The sequence below is a fragment of the Pseudonaja textilis genome, unplaced genomic scaffold, assembly GCF_049901715.1.
Source record: "Pseudonaja textilis isolate UNSWEBS1 unplaced genomic scaffold, rPseTex1.2 PTEXSCF25, whole genome shotgun sequence".
Classification (NCBI taxonomy): domain Eukaryota; kingdom Metazoa; phylum Chordata; class Lepidosauria; order Squamata; family Elapidae; genus Pseudonaja; species Pseudonaja textilis.
Genome location: NW_028262874.1, coordinates 217,641 through 242,372, shown reverse-complemented (window position 1 = coordinate 242,372; position 24,732 = coordinate 217,641). Strand labels below are relative to the sequence as shown.

The following is a 24,732-nucleotide window of genomic DNA, read 5'->3' as shown; positions in this document are numbered from 1 at the left end:
CATAAGCACTCAATATGAGATCACCCTTTGGTTCTAAATACAGTGCATAGTGTAATGTTCCTTTAAGATATCTTAGGATTCTCTTCAATGCTATCCAGTGACATTGAAGCGGATCATTATTGTGTCGAGCCAGCTGATTAATACTAAAAACAATGTCTGGCCTTGACCAATTGCTAATATATGATAAGCTACCAATCAAAGATTGATACAGTTTCTTATCACACTTGGGATTTTGTGTATCCATTTTGCAAATATCCTGACTCATTGGAGTCTTTGCAGGCTTACAAAGTTCCATTTTATAATCTATTAGCAATTTAGATATCTTATCTTCCTGAGATATCTTATAACCTTTCTGTGTTTTCACTATATTTAAACCTAGATATCTCTTTATCTCCCCTAATTGCTTGATTTTTATCTTCTTGGCTAATGATGTTATTATTTCATTTGCTTCATCATTAGTCTTAGTTATCAGAGCAATATCATCAGTAAACAACAATAATAATGATACTTTCCCATTCTTTTCCCTCTTAAATAGACATGGGTCGGCTAAACCAGCTTTAAACCCTATATTGTTCAGTTCCTTTACAATATACTGGTTCCATTCATAGCCCGATTGTTTAAGACCATAAAGGCTCTTTTTTAACAACCAACAATCATTAATATTATTGCCTTTAAATCCATTAGGCCTTTTCATATACACAGTATGTCTTAGTGGAGCATGCAAGTAAGCAGTTTCCACATCCAAATGGTTAACTATATATTTCTTGCTTGCTGCCCACACTAAGGCTGCCCTTAAAGTTGCTGCTTTAAGACTAGGTGCAAATACTTCATCATAGTCTTTTGCACTTTGTCTAAAACCTTGGGCTACTAATCTTGCCTTATGGATTATGTTTCCATCCTTGTCTGTTTTTATTTTAAAAATCCATTTGCAGCCAATGGGTTTTATATCTACAGGTAATCTCACATTTTCATATACCTTCATATCCTTCAAGGATTTCAATTCTTTATTGATAGCTGCATACCAATCTTCTTTCTCTTTAGAAGGATATCTTTTTATCTCATCCACAGTATTTGGGATTCTATTTTCCTGGCACACTGTGTTAGCCTGGTATCTATCAGGCGGTCTAGAAATACGTGTAGTCCTTCTGGGTATTATTGGGCTTGGTTGAGTTACTACCTGTTCCTCATCTTCAACTATTTCTTCCTCTAGGGGCTCTAATTCTTCCTGTACTTCTTGCTGTACTTCTTTCTTAAAGTTACAGGGATACTTAATGGGATTTCTATATGATTCAATAATCACCTCGTTATTATTATCCTGCTCTAACTTATCCCATCCTACATGCTCTAGAAATTGGGCATTGGCACTACATAACACCCTAGATGCGCCTTTCTCCCAAAATCTATATGCCCTATGGTTAGCTTCGTAACCAACGAAGAAAAATTGTTTAGCTCTGTGTTGCCCTTTACGCCTGAGTTGTGTAGGGATATGCACCCATGCTGGTGCACCAAATGTGTGCAGGTAACTCAAATCAGGCTTCCTGCCATGCCACATGGTGAATGGTATTTCACCAGTAGTTGAGTTAACAACATTATTTAATAAATGATTAGCACACATTGTGGCCTCCCCCCACAAAGAATCAGGTAACCCAGAATCAGTTAACATTGTTCTAACCATTGCCTGTAGTGTTTGGCCTCTTCTTTCTATATATGCGTTGTGTTGTGGTCTGTATGGTGCAGATTTCTTATGCTCTATTCCAGCTACCTTTAATCTATTCTGGAATTTGCTGTTAACAAATTCCGTACCATTATCTGTCACCAAGGTTATCAGTTGCCGTTTGGTTTTTCTTTCTGCAAACTTTAACCAGTTGAAGAAATGTTGATATGTTTCAGTTTTGCTCTTCATTAGGTAGCAAAACCCATATCTAGAGTAATGGTCCATAATGCTCAGTACATACCGAGCACCCCCCATACTAGGTTTCTTTGGACCTATAATGTCTGCAAATACTACTTCTAATGGTTCTTTAGTTTTGAAACCATTTAGCCTATTTGCAGGCATTATTTTACTCTCATCTTCACAACAGACATTACAACGCAAATACTTATCACAGGGTTTTAACCTTATTCCTTCAGATAACTCTACTGTACGTTTTAGCATTTTAAAATTTACATGCCCCAAACGCCTATGCAATAAATGGATACATTCATTATGAGGCTTTATATTATTAAATACAGTCTGTGCCTCCCCTTTCTTACTATCATGTAAGACATACAATGCTCCATTTAAAGCTGCAGTTACCTTTTTGTTATCTTTTTCCAGTATGCACTTATTATTCTTAAATGTAACCACATAACCTAGTTTATCTAATACTCTTACAGAAAGTAAGTTCATTTTTAACTGTGGTACATACAACATGTTTATATTCTGGTTTAAACATGGACAATATGCAATACCTTCACCCTTGGCCTTGAGGTGCCAGCCATTCGCGAGTGATATATGCTGAGAGCTTGTAGACATTTTTATAAACTTTGTCTTATCTCTCGTGATGCAGTGGGATGCTCCACTATCCACCACCCATAAATCACTCTTCACATCACAATTGTTAAACGTGGCTAGCTCAAAGGATTTCTTTGGCTTCCTAACATTCTGGCTTTTTCCTTTTCTGCAGAATCTTGCCAAATGTCCTCTGCCTCCACAATTAAAACACTTTTTAATTGTGTATGCCGTCGAAGATAAATTCTCTTCTTCCGGGTGCTTTACTTTACACAGCTGGTTTCTTTCAAGCCTTGAAGATAATTTCTCTTCCTTATTAGGCTTATCTTCTCTCAGCTGGTCACGTTCAAACCTCCTTCTGGCTTCTTCTAATAGCCTGCCGGTTATCTCAGTTACTGATAAACTGTCTTTTGGCAATACCTCTAATGCAGTTACAAAATCATCATAGCTTCGATCCAATGAAGACAGTATGATGTATACTTGTTGCAACTCATTAAATATAAGCTCTTTTTCTTGCAATTCTTGAAAAATGCTTTTTATACAGTTTAAATGAGTTAACATGTCTTCATTTTTCTCAAGATGTGTTCTAAACAGCTTCCGTGTAAGATTGATATGAGCTCCTACACTGTCTCGAACATAAATCTTCCTAAGACTCTCCCAGCAGTCTGAAGCACTTTCCACTCCACGAATATGGATCAGTTGCTGGTCTGAGAGAGTCAGTCCTATGATGCATAAAGCCTGCTCATTCTTTCGTTCATATTCTTGTATCTTTTTTGCATCCTCTTCAACAGTAGGATCTAAATTAGATACATCTGGTGGGTTTGTAATTATGTTCCACAAACCTTCTCTTCGTAGAAGTAAACTACATTTCATTGACCATGAAACATAGTTTGTTCCATCTAGTCTGGATATCATGGACAGACTTGGCAAATTGACTTGTGCCATTGTTCTTCAGATAAATAACTATTCAACAAACAGTTTGTCTTTACAGTAATGTGCAACTCACCCAAAAACTCTCACTGGTATAACCTGGTTAGTTAGACTGTGCACACTGCTGGGCCCATAACCAAACCCCCAAGCAGAGTATGCAGCAGCAGTCAAGCCAGGCAGCCAAATGAGAGAGAGGCTGGGCCCAAGAGTATACACACACTGGAGACAAAAACACTGTTTGTAGTTTTAAAATAGTTATTTAATTCACACAGAGATTAAGAAGTGTCATTCAGTCCATATGTCATTATCCAGTATATCCATCCAGTTACCTAGTCAATTAACAGTCAGTACAATGTTCTTATCTGCTTGTAAATCTTCTCCTTCCGATACCTTTCTCTCAAAGACAACGCTGAATCCTCAGCTCACTAAGCAAACAGTCCTTGTGTTCAGGTGAAATGGTATCTGGCACAGTAGCCTCCAAGAGTAAGCAGACAGACGTTCCAAAACAGCAGGCAGCAGACCAGGAACAGAACCAGGTGCATCCAGAAGCCGGGGTCTATTACGTTTCCCTTCCTACCTTTATTGCTGCCTGTAACCGCACCCACAATGACATTGCAGTTTCTTGTGCTTAAAGCTACAAACACTTAAACCTAGGTTTACATATTTATTCAACCCAAACCAGTTGGAGTATTCATATACCCAACAAAGGTTACCTGGGAACTTACTTCTAGACAAATATATTCTTATTAATAATCACCCTGTTGTTTTCAAGGAGTCTATAAATACTCTCATTATTGGGTTGTTTATTCAGTTGTGACAGCTCTACATTATTTTATATAATTGACAAATTTTGTCAATTTGGTTTTATCAATATATGATTAACATATTTTGCTAAATCTTTGGTTTTTTTCCTTTTGAAGATAATGGTAACTCTTGTTCTCCCAACTAAGAATATTTGCAGGTCAAATGAATATAAAAAAATATGGATGTGAAAAGACTACATGAGATAAGAAAGCAGAATTTTGGCTTTTAACATTCCTGGAGTTTCCATTTCAGTTTCATCCCTTTCTGATGAAGAATGAGTTTTGCAATCTTTCTGCGAGGAAACTGTACTTGGACCAAAATGGAGACATAGCAGGAGATCTAATCATCAGGACCTGGAAGGTGCTCCCCAATATGGATCACATCTTTCAGATCCCAGGGACTTTTGAAAGAGGAAGACTTAATATCAACCAAGATGTTCTTTCAAGGCTAAAGTTGCACAACAAAGTGTGTGAAATATTGGTGATTTTCTCTGTTTTCCAAAGCTTTAGGAACCATTTTCACTGGGCTAAACCTAATCACCAGCGCGGGTGACCTTCACTGAGAATTGAATGTGGTGGGGAATTATGGTTTCCTTAGACTGCTTGGAAGGCTTCAGTAGTAATGAAGAAAGTGTCCTTCAGATGCTATGAGATGGAACAATGTTCTAAACTAATTCAGAAAACCTGGGATCCAGGATGAGGATTCTTTGCGGCATAGATGATGGTCCTTTTGTGTCTCTTCCATATTTATTATCTCCATAAACCTGGGGATAAAGCCATCAAGTGCTGTGGACTGTGGTGCTGATAGCCTCAAGTTTGCTTATTACTTGTCTTCAAATATTAAAGAAGGCAACTCGGTTGACTAGCAAATGAGTTCAAGTTTGGACTGAATCCAATTAAGTTTACAAATTTGCAGATGACACTAAGCTGGCAGGAATAGCTAACACCCTAGAAGATAGGCTCAAGATCCAGATGGATCTTGACAGACTTGAATGCTGGGCCCTATCCAACAAAATGAAATTCAATGTAGAGAAAAGTAAAGTCCTACACTTAGGCAAGAAAAACCAAAAGGACACATATAGACTGGGTGAAACCAGGCTCAATAGCAGTAACTGTGAGAGGGATCTTGGAGTCTTAGTGGTCAACCAGCTAAATAGGAGCCCACAGTGTGCAGTGGCAGCCAAAAAAAGCTAATGCAATCCTAAACTGCATTAACAGAGGGATAGAATCAAGATCAAGGGAAGTACTAATACCATTCTATAAAGCCTTAGTAAGGCCACGCCTAGAGTACTGCATCCAGTTTTAGTCACCACACTATAAAACATATGAAGAACATTACAGGAACTGCATATGGCTAGTCTAGGGAAGAGAAGGACCAGGGGAGACAGGATAGCAGTCTTCCAATATTTGAGGGGCTGCCCCAGAGAAGAGGGGGTCAAACTATTTTCCAAACTACCCGAAGGCCAGATAAGGAATAATAATGGATGGAACCTGAACAAGGAGAGATTCAACCTGAAATAAGGAGAAATTTTCTGACAGGGAGAACAATCAACCAAGGGAACAAGTTGCCTTTGGAAGTTGTGGGAGCTTCATCACTGGAGGCTTTCAAGAAGAGACTGGACTGCTATCTGTCAGATATGTTGTACGGTCTCCTGCTTGGGCAGCAGTGGGGGTTTGGACTAGATGACCTACAAGGTCCCTTCCAACTCTGTTAATCTTTAAGTAAAGAGATCTTGTGGGTTCTCATGGAAAAGAATCTTTGCAATTAGAATTCAGCTTCTCCAAACTTGCTTGCTGCCTGCCTCCCTGTCCAGAGTGACTCTGGGTGGCTTAGAATAGAGTGTTTTGTTTGTATAATGTCTCGTATCATAGAATTTCATGATGGAGAAAACCGAAGTACCGGAATATTTCTCTGATCCAAAGAAAAGCCCTTCCTGATAGCAAATGTAATGAAGGAAAATCTGAAAGATGTACGTTGGGCCTTTGGCTTGTAGGAGAGCTCTTCCTCTGAAAACCCCTTGAATGCCACAGTTTTTCTTGGTGGTCAGTTACCTTCAGCCTCTCTGGGTGAAAAGGAGATTCCAGATTGAACTAATAATAAATGTGGGTTGCAAAGGTGCTTTTTCAAGAGGCAACTGGACTTTTTGGTTTTTCTTTGAAGATGTTTCACTTCTCACCCAAGAAGCAAAACATCTTCAAAGAAAACAAGGAAGCTCTGTTGCCTCTTGTAAAGGTACCTGAATCTCCATAGACAATAAATGTGGGTCTCTCTTTCCATGCCAGTTGCTGTCACCTAATTGTAGTTCTTCAGAGAAAGGCCCTTTTCTGGGATCTCTAGATGGGTTTTAGAAATACCATCTTCTGGCACAGGACTCATGTCCCATTTTTTGCAAGAAAAGATGCCTCAGCTATCCTTTCTGAGGGGCAGTTCTCATGACCTCACCTCCATCTCATCTCACTACAATTCTAGAAACTAAAAAGTCCATTTTATCCTTGTTTCAGCAGAACTGCAGAATCGAACAGATAAATATACAAATAAACAAGAAACATCTCCTTTAAAATTGACAGTTGTAATTTGAAAGGAAATTCTCCTTTGTATGTTAAGTTGGAGACTGTTTTGGAGTGGATTTTCAATGTTTTAGATAATCCAGGAGAAACCTTTGCAGAATTTATTGGTGAGAGGTTTCTTTCTTCCACAGTTTATCTCTATTTTAATAAATCTGATACAGTAAAAAATTAATAAATCTCAAATTTAGAATAAAAAGTATTTTTTTAAAAACAAATTTTATTGATTTTACAATTAAAAACAAATCAACAACACATACACAGCTAGAAGGGCAAAAAAGAAAAGAAAAAGAAAAAAAATGAAAAAAACCACTTAAAAACATTCTCATTTTCGACAGTTTGTAAGATCTTTTCTTTTCTTAGTTTATGCCATATACGCACACCTTATCCATATGTATATTTATATATCACTCGTATAAATTTGTCCTATTCTTTTTTGCCTTATGATATAAAATCTGTCTTTGTTCTAACCATTTATACCAGCAATTCCAATTATTATAATATATTGAAGAATCTTTACTTTTTAAGGCTAAAGTTAGTTTGTCCATTTCTGCACAGTCTGAGATTTTCTGGATTATCATCTGTTCTGTAGGTATATGAGGTAGCTTCCAACATTGAGCAAAAGCTAGTCTGGCCGCTGTTAATATGTGTATTGTTATGTACTTCACTTTTTTTGATAGCTGTTTATTGAAAAACCCTTTCAGGAAGGACTCTGGTTTATACTCAGTCTGTTCTTTGGTTATATCTTCCAACCAATTTCTAATTCTCTGCCAGTATTTTTCGGTTTCTTTACCACATATGAAAAAAGGTTCCTTCTTTTTTTTTTACACTTCCAGCATTTCGGACTCATGTTGGGGCGCATCTTCACTAATCTTGAGGGAGGAAGGTACCATCTGTAAAACATTTTATAGGCGTTTTCTTTATATGCTGCTGATTTTGTAATCTTATTATTTCTACTCCAGATCTTTTCCCATTCTATTAAAGTGATACTCTGTCCTACGTTCCTACTCCAGGCTATCATATTCCCTTTAACTGTCTCTTCTTCTAATTCTACTTCTAATAAAATTTTTAGTTATATTTTTCTTGTCTGATCCTAGTAAAATTTTGTCTAATTGCTGGAGTTTATTGTTAATCCCAAATTCTTTCCTATCCTGTTTGTATCTACTATGAATTTGGAGGTATACCCACTGATCGATTTTAAACCCCCGCTCTTGCAGCTCTTGTTGTGATATCAAATTTCCTTGTGTATCCAATAAATCCTTATATTTAATCATTTTGGTAATGTCCAAATTGTTTGGGTGAATCATTGCCTCCATTGTCGATAATCAGATTGGTACTTTTAGGTAGTGTTTTTTCCGTATTTTTTTCCAATTGCTTAATAATGAATCTCTAATTAAATGTCTGTGGAAGTATGTCTGATTAACTTTCCCTACCTCCCATAAAAAGGCATGCCACCCCCTCTGCAAATCGTGGCCTTCTAAAAATAATGTTCTCTTATTAATTAAGTTCACCCAATCTTTTAATCATACTAAAGAGGCAGCCATATAATACAATTCCCAATTTGGAATTTCCCCTGCTCTTCAAATCCTGCATTGCCTTTAAATTTATTCTAGGTTTTTTCCCCTTGCCAAATAAATTTAACAGTTATTTTATTAAGTTCTTCAAAAAAAATTCTATATAGTTTAATTGGAATCATCTGAAATAAGTATAAAAATTTTGGAAGAATTTTCATTTTAATAGAAACAATCCTGCCCAATAATGAAAGTTGCAGCCTGCCCCATGATTCTAAATCTTTCTTTACTTATTGCAACAGTTTGTCATAATTATTCTCCTTAAGTGTCTTGCAATGTGGTGTCAGCCATATTCCTAAATATTTAACTTTCTTTGTCACCTGTATTCCCATAACTTCTTCTAAATCTTTTTTCTGTTTTTCTGTTAAATTTTTAGTCATTAATTTTGTTTTCTTCCTATTAATTTTGAGTCCTGCTACCGCTCCAAATTGTTCTAGTTCATTTATCAATTTTTGTCCTCTTTCTATTGGTTCCTCAATAAAAAAACCATAACATCGGCAAATGCTTGCAATTTGTATTCTTCTTTCTTAACCTTTAATCCTTTTATCTCTGGGTTCTGTCCAATTCGTGTTAATAGTGTTTCTAAAGAGAATATGAAGAGCAGGGGTGAGAGTGGGCAACCTTGTCTGACTCCTTTTTCTATTTTTATTGGGCGAGTATATTCCCTGTTTATTATGATATTAGCCTGTTGTGTATCATAAATAGTTGTTATGATGTTTTCAAATTTAGTGTCTAAATTCATATTATAAATTTTTTGAATTAAAAATCGCCAATTTAAATTATCAAATGCCTTTTCTGCATCTAAAAACATAAGTACAGTTTGTTTTTCGGGGTGGGCTTCATAAAATTCTAAAACATCTACTACTGTTCTTAAATTATTCCTTATCTGTCTAGTCGGGAGAAATCCATTTTGGTCTTCATGTATATACAAATTTAAAATTCATTTTAATCTGTTAGCTATGATAGAGGTGAATATTTTGTAGTCAGTGTTTAGGAGTGAAATTGGTCTGTAGTTGTTAATATATCTAAGATCAGATTCCTCCGTCAGGATCAACAAAATCAATGCTCCCCTCCATGAGTCCGCCATTCTGGCTGCCAAGAAGACATCATTAAAAACTTCCATCATAAGAGGTCCAATTTTTTCTGCAGTTGCCTTATATAGCTCTCCCGGGATCCCATCTGGCCCCGGGGCTTTATTATTTCCCTGATTCTCTATTGCTGATTTCAGTTTGGACCAAGTAATGTCTTTATTTAATAATTCTATCAATTCTTCCCCGATTACTTTATCTTTCATTTCATCTAAGTAATTTCTTATTCTATCCTCATTAATTTCTTCCTTTTTGTATAACTCTTCAAAGTATTTATGTGCAATGTCTTTTTTCTGTTCTATCTCTTGTTGTATGTCGCCCTTCCCATCTATTAATCGGTAGATCAATCTCTTTTCTTTCTTTTGTTTAATTTATAAGATAACCATCTTCTTGGCTTATTAGCATGCTCAAAGTAGGTTTGTTTAGTCATTTTCAAATTTATTATCATTTTCTCTTGTTCAATTAAATTCAAATTATGTTTAACAGTTATTATCTGATTTTGTACTCTTAGATCTTTAGGGGTCTTTTGTAATTGAGTTTCTAATTCCTTAATTTGTTGTTGTAATTTATTTTGCTGGGCATATTTTTCTTTATTTCTCATAGCATTATAAGAGATTGTTATACCTCTTATTACTGCCTTCAATGTACTGCAAATGTTTTGTTTCGAAGTTACACCATTATCATTTTCCATTAAAAAATAGTTTAATTCCTCCTTAAGTTTGTTAGTATACTCTTTTTCTCTTATTATTTGGGTGTTTAATGTCCATCTTTTCTTTGGTTTCTTCCTACCCTTCCAGATTATTTGAATTGGATTGTGGTCTGCCCATCCATTCGGTAAAATTTCAATTCCTTTTATCTCATTTGCTATTTCCCCATTCATCCATGCCATGTCAATTCATATTTGATGCGGGTTAGAATAAAATGTGAATTGTTTTTCCTCAGGGTATAGTCTTCTCCATAAGTCCACCAAATTTAACTCCATCATTTCTTTACATGTCTTAGGAAGTTCTCTTTCCCCCTTTTTATCCCACCCCCCATTGCTATGGTCCCTTTGATAATCAGCAATAGAGTTGAAATCTCCTATAATACAAATATTCCTTTTTTCAAATCCTATTATTTTTTGATGTAAATATTTAAAGAACTCTTTCTGATCTTCATTCGGGGCATAAATTACTACTAATAGAATTGAAATAGCATTAATCCAGATCTGTAAAACCAAAGTTCTTCCTTCAGGGTCTGACCAAACTAAATCTGCTTTCAAATAATCTTTAACGTATATTGCAATGCCTTTTTTTTTTCTCATGTCTGCTGGTGCGGTAAATAGCTTCCCTAGTTTCAGGCAGTCTAGGTATCTTTCATCTACTTTCCTTATGTGAGTTTCCTGTAGGCATATTATGTCGGAATTTTGTTTGATTAATTTAGCTATTATCCCTTTCCTTTTTGTCATTGAATTTAAGCCATTTATATTAATTGATAGAAGTTTCTTTTCTTCTTCCATTTAATTAATTCTGTTTCACTCTTTGTCTCATAATAACTCCGTTCTCTCCTTGTGCTTGCTGGGGACTAGTTTTTTCTCTCTTATGAAATGAATAAACATTCCCTTGGTTTCTTAAGGATCCTTCTTTTTTGTTTCTGTGGTGACTTTGATCTTCCTGTGAATTTATTTCCAATTCCTCCTTACTACTCTGATCTTCCATACCTACTAGTCGTTCATAAAATTCTTGGGCCCTTTCCATAGAATCTATTTTAATTTTCCTTTCTTTCCATGAAACTAACATCTCCTCCGGAATTAACCATTTAAATAAAATTCTTTTCTGATTTAGATAAGTAGCTAGAAATTTATAGTCTCGCCTTATTTCTCTTACTTTTCTTGGAATTTGCTTGAGAATCAAAATTTCTTTGCCTTTATACATAATTGTTCCATCTCTGGACATCCTAAATATAATATCCTGGACACTCCTTCTCGCAAAGCGAATATGGACTTCTCTTGGGCATTTATGGCATCTCGCATAATTGGTGCTGACCCCGTAAACTTTGTCAAATTCCCTTACGATATCATCTTTATCCTTTCCCAGTACTCCGGCCAGTATTTCTGCCATTAGCTGCTCCAGGTCTTCTTCCTTGGATTCCTCAACATTTTGGAATCTCAAGTATGTAGCCGCCTTGTCCATTTCTAGGTAGACCAATGAGTCTTCCATTTCTTTGCTCACATTTTTTAATTCTTCATCTACCCTTTCTAATTTCCTTTCAGTTCGTTCAGTCCTTGTCTCTACTTCTTTTATTGTTGCTTCATTTTTTTTTCAAGGCCTGTTGTAGTATTCCAATTTTGTCCTCTACTTTAAAGACGTCCACTTTCATTTCTGCTTTTAATTTCCCCATCTCCTTTTTTAATTCACTAATATCTGCTCTTGTCTCGTTATTATTTTTTATCATTATTTCTGGTAGTTTCGTCATCGATTCTTGTAGGGTTAGCAAAGTTGATTGAATATTGGCATTTGAGACATTAGCTTGTTTTTCCACTGGTAGTGTTTCTTCTATGGTTTTTTGAACCATGGGCGAAGCTGTTGCCAGGGTAGTTGTTAATGTCGGGGTAGCCTTCCTTCCAGTTTTCAGAGCTGTAGTCCTTGTAGAAGTCATTTCTTTTAATATTTGTTTCTGTTGTTGGATTATATTAGTTATATTATCCCAAATTACCATTCAGTGTTATAACCCCTATATTAGAATTGTCGGGTAACTAATTGCTTAGTCCACCTATCTACTGGGTAGCTGTATTCTGTATTCTTAACTGGTTACTGAAATATATGAATATATGTTATTTTTAATCCTAATTCTAAATCATGTATATAATTTTATGAAGTCTATGTTCAACTTCTATGCAACACTATACAGCACTATATAATGTTCCATATAATAAATATATATAATAAATAGTATATCAAATCTAACCAAGTTTAGGTTTTATGAGTTTGTAGGTATTGTAAATATATATGTATTCTTATTTAACCTTATCTGACCCTATTTTAAGTATTAGATATTCTAAATATTCTTAGTCACCAGTATTCTTAAACATAAACAGTATTATTTCCTTCTCCAATAGATTGATTATAATCACACACTAAATTATACTATTAAGATATTAAATATTAAGTCTTAGACTTATTGGTTAAATAGTTCTTAACGTTCTTGCTATTTTCCCATAAAACTGGCCAAAGTATAACTATCCCTGTTATTTGTGAATTAATCAAAACAATTAAATCAGTTATCTAGCAATCTAATATAACAGTCAGTACTCCTTTCCTCAATGGATAAATTTATAGTCATTATAAGGGGAAAGTGAAAGGAGAGAAAAAAAATCACCATAACACCAGAAAATCAGTAAATAGAAGGAAAGGAAAAGAATTAAGCAGAATTATACAAAAAGAGAAAAGAAAAGAAGGAGAGCAATAGGAAGACGAGATTTTAAAGTCAGTTTTTAGTCCACCGTCTCTGGGTTTAAGCACTTTTTCTTCAAACACACCGGAAGTAGGGAGGTATAAAGTGCTGAATAATGACTGCCATCAATCAGTATCTTCCGAAACTTCCAAGTTACTTTTTTTTTGTAAGTGTTCCTAAGTTCAATGCCTTAATTTCCTTTGAGTACAACCACCTCTTCAGTTAGTATAAAATAAAATAGAATTCTCCCCAGGATCTGTTAAGAGGTCTATTAAACAGTTGATATCCGATATTTTGTTGCAATAACTTCAGAGTTTCTAAGTATCTCGTATAGTGCCACACTATCTCTTCTTCACCAACCTTGCTCCTCTTCTCATCTTTGCTTTAATAAAGTTTATCCTAGAAAGTCCATCAAAGTAACAATCAAACGAGTGTTCAAAATCCTCCACAACTTTCCGACTCTTTCCAAGCAGTATTTTCCTGACATCATAGACTTCCCCTTTCATTTGTTATAATCCAGACTTTCACTTCGGTCTGCCAGACCTTTTCGCCCACGCTTGTCTAACCTCCGCTTTTTAGCCGCTTTCCTTTCAGGCTTCCGACAGACACTAGTACAAAAAATGATAACTTGCCAATCTTCCTCTCCACCATTAAGCTCTTCCGGCCACCCTTTTCTCCACCAATCTTACGAACTGTCACTTACTCGCTTTTCACATCAGAGGCAGTCCGGACTTCAGAGCCGCCATTGATAGGAAGCTGTTTCTTGCTTATTGGGCTCTGGAGGGCTCCTCTTTGCTGCCGGAGTGTTGCCTTCCCCACACTGCAGCCCAAGTTTCCCCCACACCGACATGAATCTCTCCGGGATTCGAGCACCCTCAAGGGATCGCACCAACCACAAAAAGAGATTAACTGAAACCACAGATGGGCTTCTCCACCTCTGCTCATCCTTGCCTTGCCACCGGAAGTCTAGAATAAATAGTATTAATATACCTTACTCCATTCTTCAGATACCCATCATTTTAAAATACGATTATCTATTCATATTAAATTGAAGCATTTATTAAATTTAGAATAAATAAATGCAAACTTTAATATGAATAGATTTTAAAAGTATGGAAATATGAAGAATGGAAGAACGCACATTAATGAGGGTCATGAGGAGGAACTGACTGGTTATCACTTAATGCTTAAACCTTTTTTCAATTCCAATCCTCCAGACTTTATTAAGTAGAAAAGTCCTTTCTTGTCATGTGATATGCCAGAAGCAAAACTTTAGGAACTATATGAAACATCTACCAGTAATTGTATTTTGTATCTCCTACAACCATTTGAAACTAGTCAGAGATATCATATGTTCCTGAGTGAAGACCAGAGGCTATTTGGATAATGTCCATATCTACTTCTGTTTTCCATGGATGGAGAGTCCTAACATATTTTCTTTGCCATTCCTTCCTTTTTTCTCCTTAGTCCTTGCCTCAGTCCAGATGTGTGGAAAGTTGTCCTCCTGGATTTGCCAAGAGGGCTCGAGAAGGAGAGCCAGTTTGCTGCTATGACTGTGTTCCTTGTCTGGAGGGGACCTTCTCCAATCAGGAAGGTGGGTGACACCAGAGGAAAATGGGAGGCTTGGTAGAAATGGACTTAGCTGGAGCATTTTTGTGAATGTACATGTGAAAAAAACACTTTGAAATTGTTTATTTTCAAAATGCTCAATTTCATATTTAATGGAAAGAATAACCAAAAGATCTTGAAGGAGAGATTAAGAAGAGATTGGAAGGTAAAGCAGATTGGGCAAGCTTTATCACTGTTAGGGAAAATAATTCTTAACCTTTCTAGGGACACCTGAATTATTTGAAATTTTTCTTATCCATTACTTTTCTTCATCGGAAGCATATTGATATTATGTCATCCCCCTAAATTAACACATAAAAAGTTATATCAAGCAATCAATTCTATTAAGGTCATCAACCACCATAAGCAAATGATCTTGAAGGATCAGAGAGAAGATGCTTTTGAATATTTTCAGTTGTTTTCTCTTTCTTTCTTTCTCTGTCTCTCTCCTTCCCTGCCTCCCTCTCACTCTCCCTTCCTCCCCTCTCTTTCTCATAGTGAAATACAAAAAAAAATAATTTGTTTTTTGTTTTCCCAGATACTGAAAAATGCACCAAGTGTCCAGATGATCAATATCCAAATGAGGACAGAATCCAATGTGTCCCCAAAGTTATAACCTTCCTGTCTTATGAAGAACATCTGGGCATCATCCTGGTCTCTTTTGCCCTACTCTTCTCCCTAACCACAGGCCTTGTTTTAATACTCTTCATTAAGTACCGAGAAACTCCCCTTGTCAAAGCCAACAACCGGGACCTCTCCTACATCCTCCTGGTTTCCCTCCTGCTTTGCTTCTTGTCTTCTTCTCTCTTCATTGGTCAACCAAGGAAAGCCACCTGCCTTCTCCGACAAACGGTCTTCAGCATCATCTTCTTAGTTGCTGTTTCTTCCCTCTTGGCCAAAACCATCATGGTTGTGTTGGCTTTCCTGGCCACAAAACCAGGAAACCAAGTGAAGATATGGTTGGGGAAGATTTTGGCCAACTCCATCATCCTTTCTTGTTCTGCTGTCCAAGTGCTCAACTGCTCCATCTGGCTGGGAGTTTCTGCCCCCTTCCCTGACTCTGAGCTCCTCTCCCAGCCTGGAGAGATCATCCTGCAATGCAACGAAGGGGTCGTTGTCATGTTCTATGTCACCCTCAGCTACATGGGCTTCCTGGCTGCCATCTGCTTCACGGTGGCTTTCCTGGCCAGGGATCTGCCTGGGGCCTTCAACGAAGCCAAGCTGATCATCTTCAGCATGCTGGTCTTCTGCAGTGTCTGGGTGACTTTTGTCCCCACCTACCTGATCACCAAAGGGAAACACATGGTGGCTGTGCAGGTCTTCTCCATCCTGGCCTCCAGTGCTGGTCTCCTGGGCTTCATCTTCATTCCCAAGTGCTACATTATCCTTCTGAGGCCAGAGCTGAACACAAAGGAGCATCTTACAACCAGAACAAATGTAAAAGCATGAGACATAACAATCATGATATTTAAAGAATTGTAAAATGTCAATTTATTTGAAAGAATACATTAATTATTTCCAATTAGACAATACCCATGAGTTAAAAGAACATCATATCTACATGCTTCCAAATGGGAAATGTTTGGATTATTGTAATTCGTGTAAATCTCTTCATCTCAATAAATCTTGGTAAAGGGAATTTTGTGAAAATCATTCAGAGGAATTTGTCGTTCAATGAATTTGACACCTTATTCATATTGACAGCAGCTAAAAATGTATCTGTGAGAGAATGAATAGGAAAAGTGGTTGGCTTGTGTGGGAGACAAGCTCCAACGATGCTGCTTGACAATCTCCATAAGAGCCATTGGCCATCCCACCAAGCCATTGGCCATCCCACCAAGACCCCTGGCCTCTCTCATAGCCCCAAGGAGGAAAGGCTGCCCCTCCCCAGCCTTTCCCCCTTCCCCCTGGCTTCCTTCCAAGAGGGACCCCCGAGATCTCCTCCCAAGGCCCCCAGGACCACCGGAAATCAGATCGGAGGGGGCAAAGCCAGCCGCCATCCTGGCAACCAGCTGCCTCTCCTGGGTTGCTGCTTCCAGGGAGCCTCACTCTGTTACCAAGGCCCCTGGGGGTTTTGCCAGAGCAAGGGGACCCTCCAGCCCCCAGCCAGGAAAGCAGCGGAATGGGGTGGGGTGGGAAGAAGAAAACCCCTAGCCTGACACAGGTGCAGGGCTGGAGGTATTAACCTCTTTGAAGATGGGCAAAAAGAAAGGCCACCCATTGAGCCATTGCACCCTCTGTGTCCTGGCCAAGCAGGAGATCCCACATGGCTCCAGTTGCAACCAGGGTCTTTTTATCCAGGGTGATTTGGGTGGGGACCCTGGGTGGATGAGGGGAAGGTCCAGGGAGGAAGGAAGGTTGTCTTCCATATTAACTGCAGGACCTTCATGGACGGACAGGTTGCTATCAGGTTGGTTTTCATTCACCTGCTGCAACTTCCTGGTGACCAATTTTGGGGATAGTTCCAGTCTGATGCAGCTGCTGCTTTGGGACCGTCCCACCTTGCCTCCCCATTTTTGTGGGTGGGCGGGCTCTTGACTCCCCCCAAATGGCCCAATGTGCCCCAAAAAAGCGTAGAGAAGACCCAGCCTAAGACCCAGGGGAGGGTTGGCTCTCTGGGAAGGGATCCTGAGCCCACTGAGGGTCTCCATCTGCAGGGAACCCTTTCAGGAGGGCAGGAAACCTGGGCATGAACTAGCCAGGATCGCTCCTTTTTAAAAAAAAAACAACCTTTTTTTATTAATTTTAAAAAACAATACACCAACAAACAAAACGTACAATAATAACATAGGACATCTTTTCTAAAGAAAACAAATAGAACATTTTATTTAAAGAAAAGAATAGTTCCAAATTATCACATTTCCATACCAGCACAGTTTAATATGCAGATAATATCTTATCTGTTCAACTTCATATTTTTTCCCAACTTCTCTTTATTTCTCCCTTTCCTCCCATTCAATTATATTTCTTTTGCCTTAAATTGTATATATTCATTATATCCATCTGTCTTATTTAGAATTTCATTATTCTCTTCCAACATTCTTCTAACGTTTTGATAAACAAACAAAACACAAAACATAAATACATAAAACTTCTTTTTTGAAAGCGGCTTACCCCAGGTAACATCTTTTTATACAGACATAAATCAAGTTCATGCTCGCTTAATATACTATTTCATATCTTATTTAACATTCTATATTTTCTATATATTTTCTCTCTTCGTTCACTCTCTTAATTCTATTTTATTTATTTCATCTCAGTTTAAATAATTATACTTGTATCTTTTGTCTGTTGTCTTTCAATTATCTATTTTTCTTTTCTTTCTAGTATAATATTTCTCCTGTAATCACTGGTTGAAGTATGACAACTTTTTTTCTTTCCCCTAAATTTAACGCTTAAAATAATACATACTTTCCATGATGATTCTGCTTAGTACATTCTAAGTATCACATTTTAGAATAATAAAACAAAGAAAAAAAGAGAATTAAGTTTATAAAATAGTAAAGACAATATGCCATAGAAAGTTAAACTTCATTGTTAAATCTTAAACATTTTTATACATTCTCTTTAATGCATTATTAACTCATATAATATTTCAGTTTTCTAACTCAATTTCAAATACTAATATCTACAATACAATCTTATGTACTTTTGCAGAATCATTTTTTAATTATTCTTTACCCTTTATCTCTGAAAAAAAAAACAGTTTTTTAACATCTTGTTTTAAACCTTTATGACTTCTCTTTCCTTTTTACCTTCCTTTCTTATCAATTTGAACATCGCCTGTGTTAAGTCAGGGTGGTGGGTCCCAAGGAGAGACGAGACTCGAAATAGCAATAACTTAGAAGTGGCACCAAACTCCATAGCTCTGGGTGACCTTCCCCAGCAATCTCTGGAGACAAGAGGCCATGTTGAAGGACAGCAGAAGTCAATTCCCTAGGTGCTGAATTCTCTTCCCCAGCATCACTTTCTGGACTTGCCCTGACTGGGAGGAAGGACCACAACCACAACAAAACAGTGACCCCAGGGGTATATCTGTAATTTTTACTAACATGTTTTATTCCAGCTTCTCCTCTGCAGATGGAGCCCAGAAAAAGTTCAGGATCCCAAGAGGAGAAGTTGCTTCTCACTGTAATTATGACCATCTGGGATTTGAGACCTGTGATGCTATATCTCCAGTTTTAGACTTTGATGTAGACATCAGATTGAAGCCACATGCAAAGGATCTTATATCAGAAAAGGATAAATTCCTTGGGTGAAGCTCTCTGGGACCAAGTTTTGGGACAGGTACAGGCTCTGCTCTTGATTGCACCTTTCTCTCCTTTGCACATGAATCCAAGTGATTCTCTGTTTAGATTAGGAAAGCCACTGGCACTTCTCAGAGTCTTTTTATTGTTCCAACTGTTCCTGTTGTTTGTGTTAGAAACAGGACGTGGATAGATTAATGCCATGAATGATGGACCTTCTGCTGCTGGTGGTGGTGTCCCCATCAGTCTGTGGGAAGCTGAAAAGGAAATGCCCATTGAGTTTGGAGCACCAGGATGGCTACAATCCATGAAGCTTTTACAGGCCTGGAGACCATCTCATTGGTGGGGTCACAGCTGAACAATATGTGTCACCTATAATGTGGCCTTACAACAGCCCTCCTATACCTTCTCCTTTGTAAGTCATGCAGGGTGATGGAGTTGCACTCCCTCCATGTGCAATTCTAACACTCTCCTTCTTTTCTTCTTATGTCACTTATTTTTGTACTGCAGGACCTGTATAATTTCATGAATGATTTTGATTTCCATGGCTTCCCTTTTTTGCCTTCCTTTGTGGAAGAGAGTAAAATCCAAAGATGGAGTTTTTAAAAAACCTGAATGAAATCCAGATGATTTTCCTTTCTCGGTTCATTCCTGAGTTCATCACTTGAATAATTACCTTTGTTTAAGTAGCAATTGAAACAATTGTAGTTGCCTCTCTCATTTGCATAATTGATCATTCAATTTGGATCAATGTTGGCCTAAGGCTTAGTAGGTTTGTGAAGGATTATATATTTTAAAAATATTTGTGGTTGCTATTGAATATAATAACATGAATATTGTTTTTCAATAGGAAGAGTTCTGCTCTAACAAATACCCTAAGATCAATTTTTGGTATTCAAAAGGTCAGCAAGAATTCCCAGCTCCTGCACAATCTCACATTTGGTTACTACATCCATGACAACTATGTAAGCCCTTTACGGACTTCAGATGCCTTGCTGGACATTCTCTCCACTGGAGAAGCCAATGTTCCCAACTACGGCTGTGGGAGAGAACCTCCTGGCTCTGATTGATGGAGCTTCCAGGGACATCTCCATCCAGATGTCAACATTTGTAGGCACCTACAAAGTCCCACAGGTTTGTGTGTGTTTTTCTCTATCTGGTAAGGTGAGTGGGGTGGTGGGGATTGTTAGGGATACACCCTAGCAAGATCTGCAGGGCAGTCAGGCAGGCAGGCAGAATATGTGAGATATCGTTTTTTTGTAGCTTACACTCAGTAAACAGAGGCACAGTGCTAATTAAATAGTTTTATTCCAGCAAGAGTTAAAGCATAGTCAAAAACAGTCCATATATCATTCACTTAGTTCAGTCCGTCCAGGGATTATTCAGTTGCAAATTCCAGTGTCGAAAAAGAGAGGTCAGTAAACTTACAAATACCAGTCCGGTGATATATCTCCTTGCAGTAGAGAGATATGAAAAACTCAAAAAACTCCTCTCTTCCTTCAGGAACTCTTCAGTAGGGGAAGGACGCACCTAACAAACCATCAATGTAATCCAATCCAGTAATTGTCAGTAATTGCCAGCAAACCGTCAGGGAATCATCAGCAATCAATCAGGGTCTCTTGCTCCCTCTTATGGTGGTTTCACACCACACCCAAAATTACATGCTTTGCAGTTTTTAAAGTGACACACACTTAAACTAACAATCATAGTTAATATATATTATTTTACCCAAACTACGTTAGGTGACCTATGTTATACCTAACATTCTCCCCTTTTGGGTAATATAATAATATATATATATATATTTACAATCTTAACCCATAGTCATCACAACTCTCTTTGTGTTTTACTGCACCTTGGGCTTTTGTGAACTGATCAGCAATGTTTTGCTCAGTCATACAATATTCCAATCTTATTAAACCATTTTTTACAGATTGTCTTACATTCAGATATCTAAGATCTGTATGCTTAGATCTCGTTTTTACAGCAATATTTGTAGCCATCTGTATGGCTGCTTGATTGTCCTCATACACAACAATGGAATCATTAACAGTTAATCCCATATCCAACAACAACTGTTTATACAGAATTAAGTCAGTACATAATAAGGATAGACATGAAAATTCTGCTTCCATTGTGGACATACTTATGTGTTGCTGTCTAATTGACCTCCAACCAATCAAAGCTTTTCCTAATAGTATAGCCATTCCTGAAGTTGATTTCCTAGTGTTTATATCTGTTGCAAAACTTGCATCAGCATATGCACTTAAAATCAAATCATCTCTTGGCTCCAAATACAATGCATAGTGCATTGTCCTTTTAAGATATCTTAAGATACATTTTGCTGCTTGCCAGTGTCGTTCAGCGGGTTCAGCGTTGAATCGAGCCAATTGATTAATGCTATAGGCAATATCTGGCCTTGACCAATTACTAATGTCAATTAGCGACTGATAGATAGTCTTATCGAATTTATCGAATTTTGAACTCTGAGCATCAGTGTGGCAAAATTTCTGACTCATTGGAGTTTTTGCTGGTTTACAAAGTTCCATCTTATATGTTTTTAGTAATTGATAAATCTTATCCTCTTGAGATATCTTATAGCCACGATTGGTTTTATTTATTGTCAATCCTAGATACTGTTTTATCTCTCCTAATTGCTTTAATTTTATCCTCTTACCTAATAATGATATTATTTCAGTAGCTTCATTATTAGTTTTTGTAATTAAGGCAATATCATCTGTAAACAACAATAATAATGACACTACTCCATTTGTCTCTCTTTTAAATAAACATGGATCAGCTAAACCTGCTTTAAACCCTATATTGTTTAACTCCTTAACAATATATTGGTTCCATTCATAACCAGATTGTTTTAATCCATAGAGACTCTTTTTAAGTTTCCAACAGTCATTATTAGTTTTATCATCCTTAATCTCTACAGGTTTCTTTAGGTATATAGTGTGCTGCAATGGTGCATGCAGATAGGCAGTTTCTACATCTAAATGATTTATGATATAGTTTTTCTTAGCTGCCCACACTAAAGCTGCTCTCAAGGTTGTTGCTTTTAGACTTGGTGCAAACACTTCAGCATAATCACATGCAGTTTGATTAAATCCTTGAGCTACCAACCTAGCTTTATGGGTAACAGTCCCATTTGTACCTGTTTTTAATTTAAATATCCATTTGCAGCCAATGGACTTTTCACCTGGAGGTAATCTAGCATTCTCATAGACTCCCATCTGTTTTAATGAATTCGGTTCCTTTTGCATTGCTGTATGCCAGTTCTCCTGATCCTTTGCAGGATACAATTTTAGTTCTTTCACAGTGGTTGGAATTTTACTAATTTTACTAATCTGGCAAACCATACTTGCCTGATACCTATCTCGTGTTGACCGTCTAGGCAGTACAGGACTCACAGGTGGACTCTTATCTATCACCTGTTCCTGGTTATCTATTTCTTCTTCACTTATTTCTTCTTTAATTGGTTCTATTTTCTCTTCCTTTACTTTCACTTCAATTGGACTTTCCTCATCACTAGTATGGTGGCTCGGGCCCCTGTAGGTTTCTATAATTACACTTTTATTCGAATCTTGTTCCAATTTTGCCCATCCTACATGTTCCAGGAATTTAGCACTAGCACTACAATGAATTCTAGTTGTGCCCTCTTCCCAGAACCTGTAAGATCTATGGTTAGATTCGTAACCTACAAAATATAATCTTTTAGCCCTATGCTGTCCCTTATGTCTCAGTTGTGTGGGAATATGCACCCATGCTGGTGCTCCAAATGTGTGCATATAGCTTAGGTCAGGTTTTCTACCATGCCACCGTGTGAATGGTAATTCACCTGTTGTTGAGTTAACAACATTATTCAATATATGATTGCCACACATTATTGCTTCTCCCCACAAATTCTCAGGTAATCCTGAATCCGACAACATAGTACGAGCCATTGCCTGCAGTGTTTGGCCTCGTCTTTCTATAAAGGAATTATGTTGTGGCCTATATGGTGCAGACCTTTTATGTTCTACACCTGCCATCTTCAGTCTATTTTGGAATTTATTATTTATAAATTCCGTACCATTATCAGTTACCAGAGTTACTAGTTTCCTTTTAGTTTTTCTTTCTGCAAACTTCAACCAATTAAAGAAATTTTGATATGTTTCCGTTTTACTCTTCATTAAATAACAGAAACCATATCTAGAATAATGATCCATTATACTTAATATATAACGAGCACCTCCCACACTTGGTTTTTTAGGACCTATAATATCAGCAAATACGACTTCTAGAGGCTCCTTAGTTTTAAATCCATTAATTCTATTTGCTGGTATTACCTTGCTTTTTTCTTGACTGCAAGCATTGCAGTGCAAATACTTACTGCAAGGCTTCAGTTTTATACCTTTAGACAGTTCAACCGTTTGCTTGAGCATTTTAAAATTTATATGCCCTAAACGTCTGTGTAACAAATGTATGCATTCATCATGAGGTTTAACATTATTATACAGTGTGTTAACCACCTCTAATTGATTATCATTTAACACATACAATTCACCTTTTAAGTTGCAGTCACTTTTTTACCTTCTTTTTCTATTATGCAGTTTTCTCCCCTAAAGGTAACTACATAACCTAGTTTAATCAAAACTCTAACTGAAAGCAAATTAAACTTAAGTTGTGGTACATATAACATTTTTACATTTTCTTTTATGCAAGAACAATATGCAGTACCTTCAGCTTTTGCTTTCAGTTTCCAACCATTCGCTAATGATATCTGCCGTGAACTCGTGGACATCTTAATAAATCTTTTCTTATCTTTTGTTATGCAGTGCGATGCTCCACTATCTACCACCCAAAAATTATTATTGTTCACAGTTTGGTTGCTATACATGGCTAACTCTAAGCATTTTTATCCTTTTGATGCCTTTTAGCATTCTGGCTGGCATTTGGCGTTTTCTTTCTTGCAGAATCTAGCCAAATGTCCTTTTCTTCCACAATTAAAACATTTTCTAATTGTGTAGGCTGACGAAGATAATTCCTCTTCTTGTGGTTGTTCCCTTCTGAGTTGATCCCTTTCAAGCCTTCTCTTGGCTTCTTCAATTAATCTGCCAGTAATGTCAGTTAATGTGAGGTTATCCTTTGGCAGCACTTCCAATGAAGTTACATAGTCGTCATAGCTCTCATCTAATGAAGACAAAATTATATAAACCTGATGCAGTTCAGTGAAGATAAGCTCTTTTTCATGCAGCTCCTGAAAAATTCTCTTCATAGTGTTTATATGAGTCAACATGTCTCCATTCTTTTGAAGATGTGTTCTGAACAGCTTCCGTGTAAGATTTATATGTGCTCCTACACTGTCTCGAACATAAATCTTCTTTAAATTCTCCCAGCACTTAGCAGCTGTTTCTACTCCACGAATATGGACAAGCTGCTGGTCACAGAGTGTCAGTCCTATTATACAGAGAGCTTGCTCATTCTTTAGTTTATATTCTTGTATTTTGTGAGCATCATCTTCATCCTCTGGATCCCAAGCATCTACCTCTGGTGGGTTGTGAATTATATTCCACAAACCTTCTCTACGTAGAAGTAGGCTGCATTTCATAGACCATGAAACATAGTTTGTTCCATCCAGTTTGGATATTAGAGACAAACTTGGTAAAATGACTTGTGCCATCTTTCTCTGGATATTAAACTATAATTAATAAAACACAGCTGTCTGTTTACAGTATTGTGTAACTACACTAACTCTCACTTTATATAAGCCTGTTATATCCTGGTTAGTCTGACTGTGCAGCTGGGCCCATAATCAGTGTTAGGGATACACCCTAGCAAGATCTTCAGGGCAGTCAGGCAGGCAGGCAGAATATGTGAGATATCGTTTTTTTGTAGCTTACACTCAGTAAACAGAGGCACAGTGCTAATTAAATAGTTTTATTCCAGCAAGAGTTAAAGCATAGTCAAAAACAGTCCATATATCATTCACTTAGTTCAGTCGTCCAGGGA

At 37.2% G+C, this 24,732-nt stretch overlaps 2 protein-coding genes and 1 long non-coding RNA gene across 8 annotated transcripts in view; 2 read left to right on the top strand and 1 right to left on the bottom strand.

The window, feature by feature from the left end:
• LOC148123673 (vomeronasal type-2 receptor 26-like) overlaps nucleotides 1-16,087 on the top strand; it is a 128,075-nt gene extending 111,988 nt beyond the window's left edge. The window contains exons 4-6 of one of the 3 annotated variants that reach the window (XM_087919073.1): nucleotides 4,478-4,690; nucleotides 14,348-14,474; nucleotides 15,027-16,087. In XM_087919073.1, coding sequence (XP_087775199.1) covers nucleotides 4,478-4,690; nucleotides 14,348-14,474; nucleotides 15,027-15,937 — 1,251 coding nt within the window. In that variant the 3' untranslated portion in view covers nucleotides 15,938-16,087. The remainder of the gene's footprint in view (nucleotides 1-4,477; nucleotides 4,691-14,347; nucleotides 14,475-15,026) is intronic. The other 2 variants (XM_087919076.1, XM_087919075.1) reach the window with 2 other exon arrangements.
• Nucleotides 1-24,732, top strand: part of LOC148123670 (vomeronasal type-2 receptor 26-like) — a 211,190-nt gene that overhangs the window by 127,178 nt on the left and 59,280 nt on the right. Inside the window, exons 1-2 of one of the 4 annotated variants that reach the window (XM_087919079.1) lie at nucleotides 18,323-18,775; nucleotides 19,586-19,869. In XM_087919079.1, the coding sequence (XP_087775205.1) occupies nucleotides 19,723-19,869 (147 nt within the window). In that variant the 5' untranslated portion in view covers nucleotides 18,323-18,775; nucleotides 19,586-19,722. Of the gene's footprint in view, nucleotides 1-18,322; nucleotides 18,776-19,061; nucleotides 19,151-19,585; nucleotides 19,870-24,732 lie in introns of those variants that run through there. The other 3 variants (XM_087919080.1, XM_087919081.1, XM_087919082.1) reach the window with 3 other exon arrangements.
• The window catches only part of LOC148123672 (uncharacterized), a 127,379-nt gene that overhangs the window by 98,228 nt on the left and 4,419 nt on the right, over nucleotides 1-24,732 (bottom strand). The gene's annotated exons all lie outside the window — the stretch shown is intronic.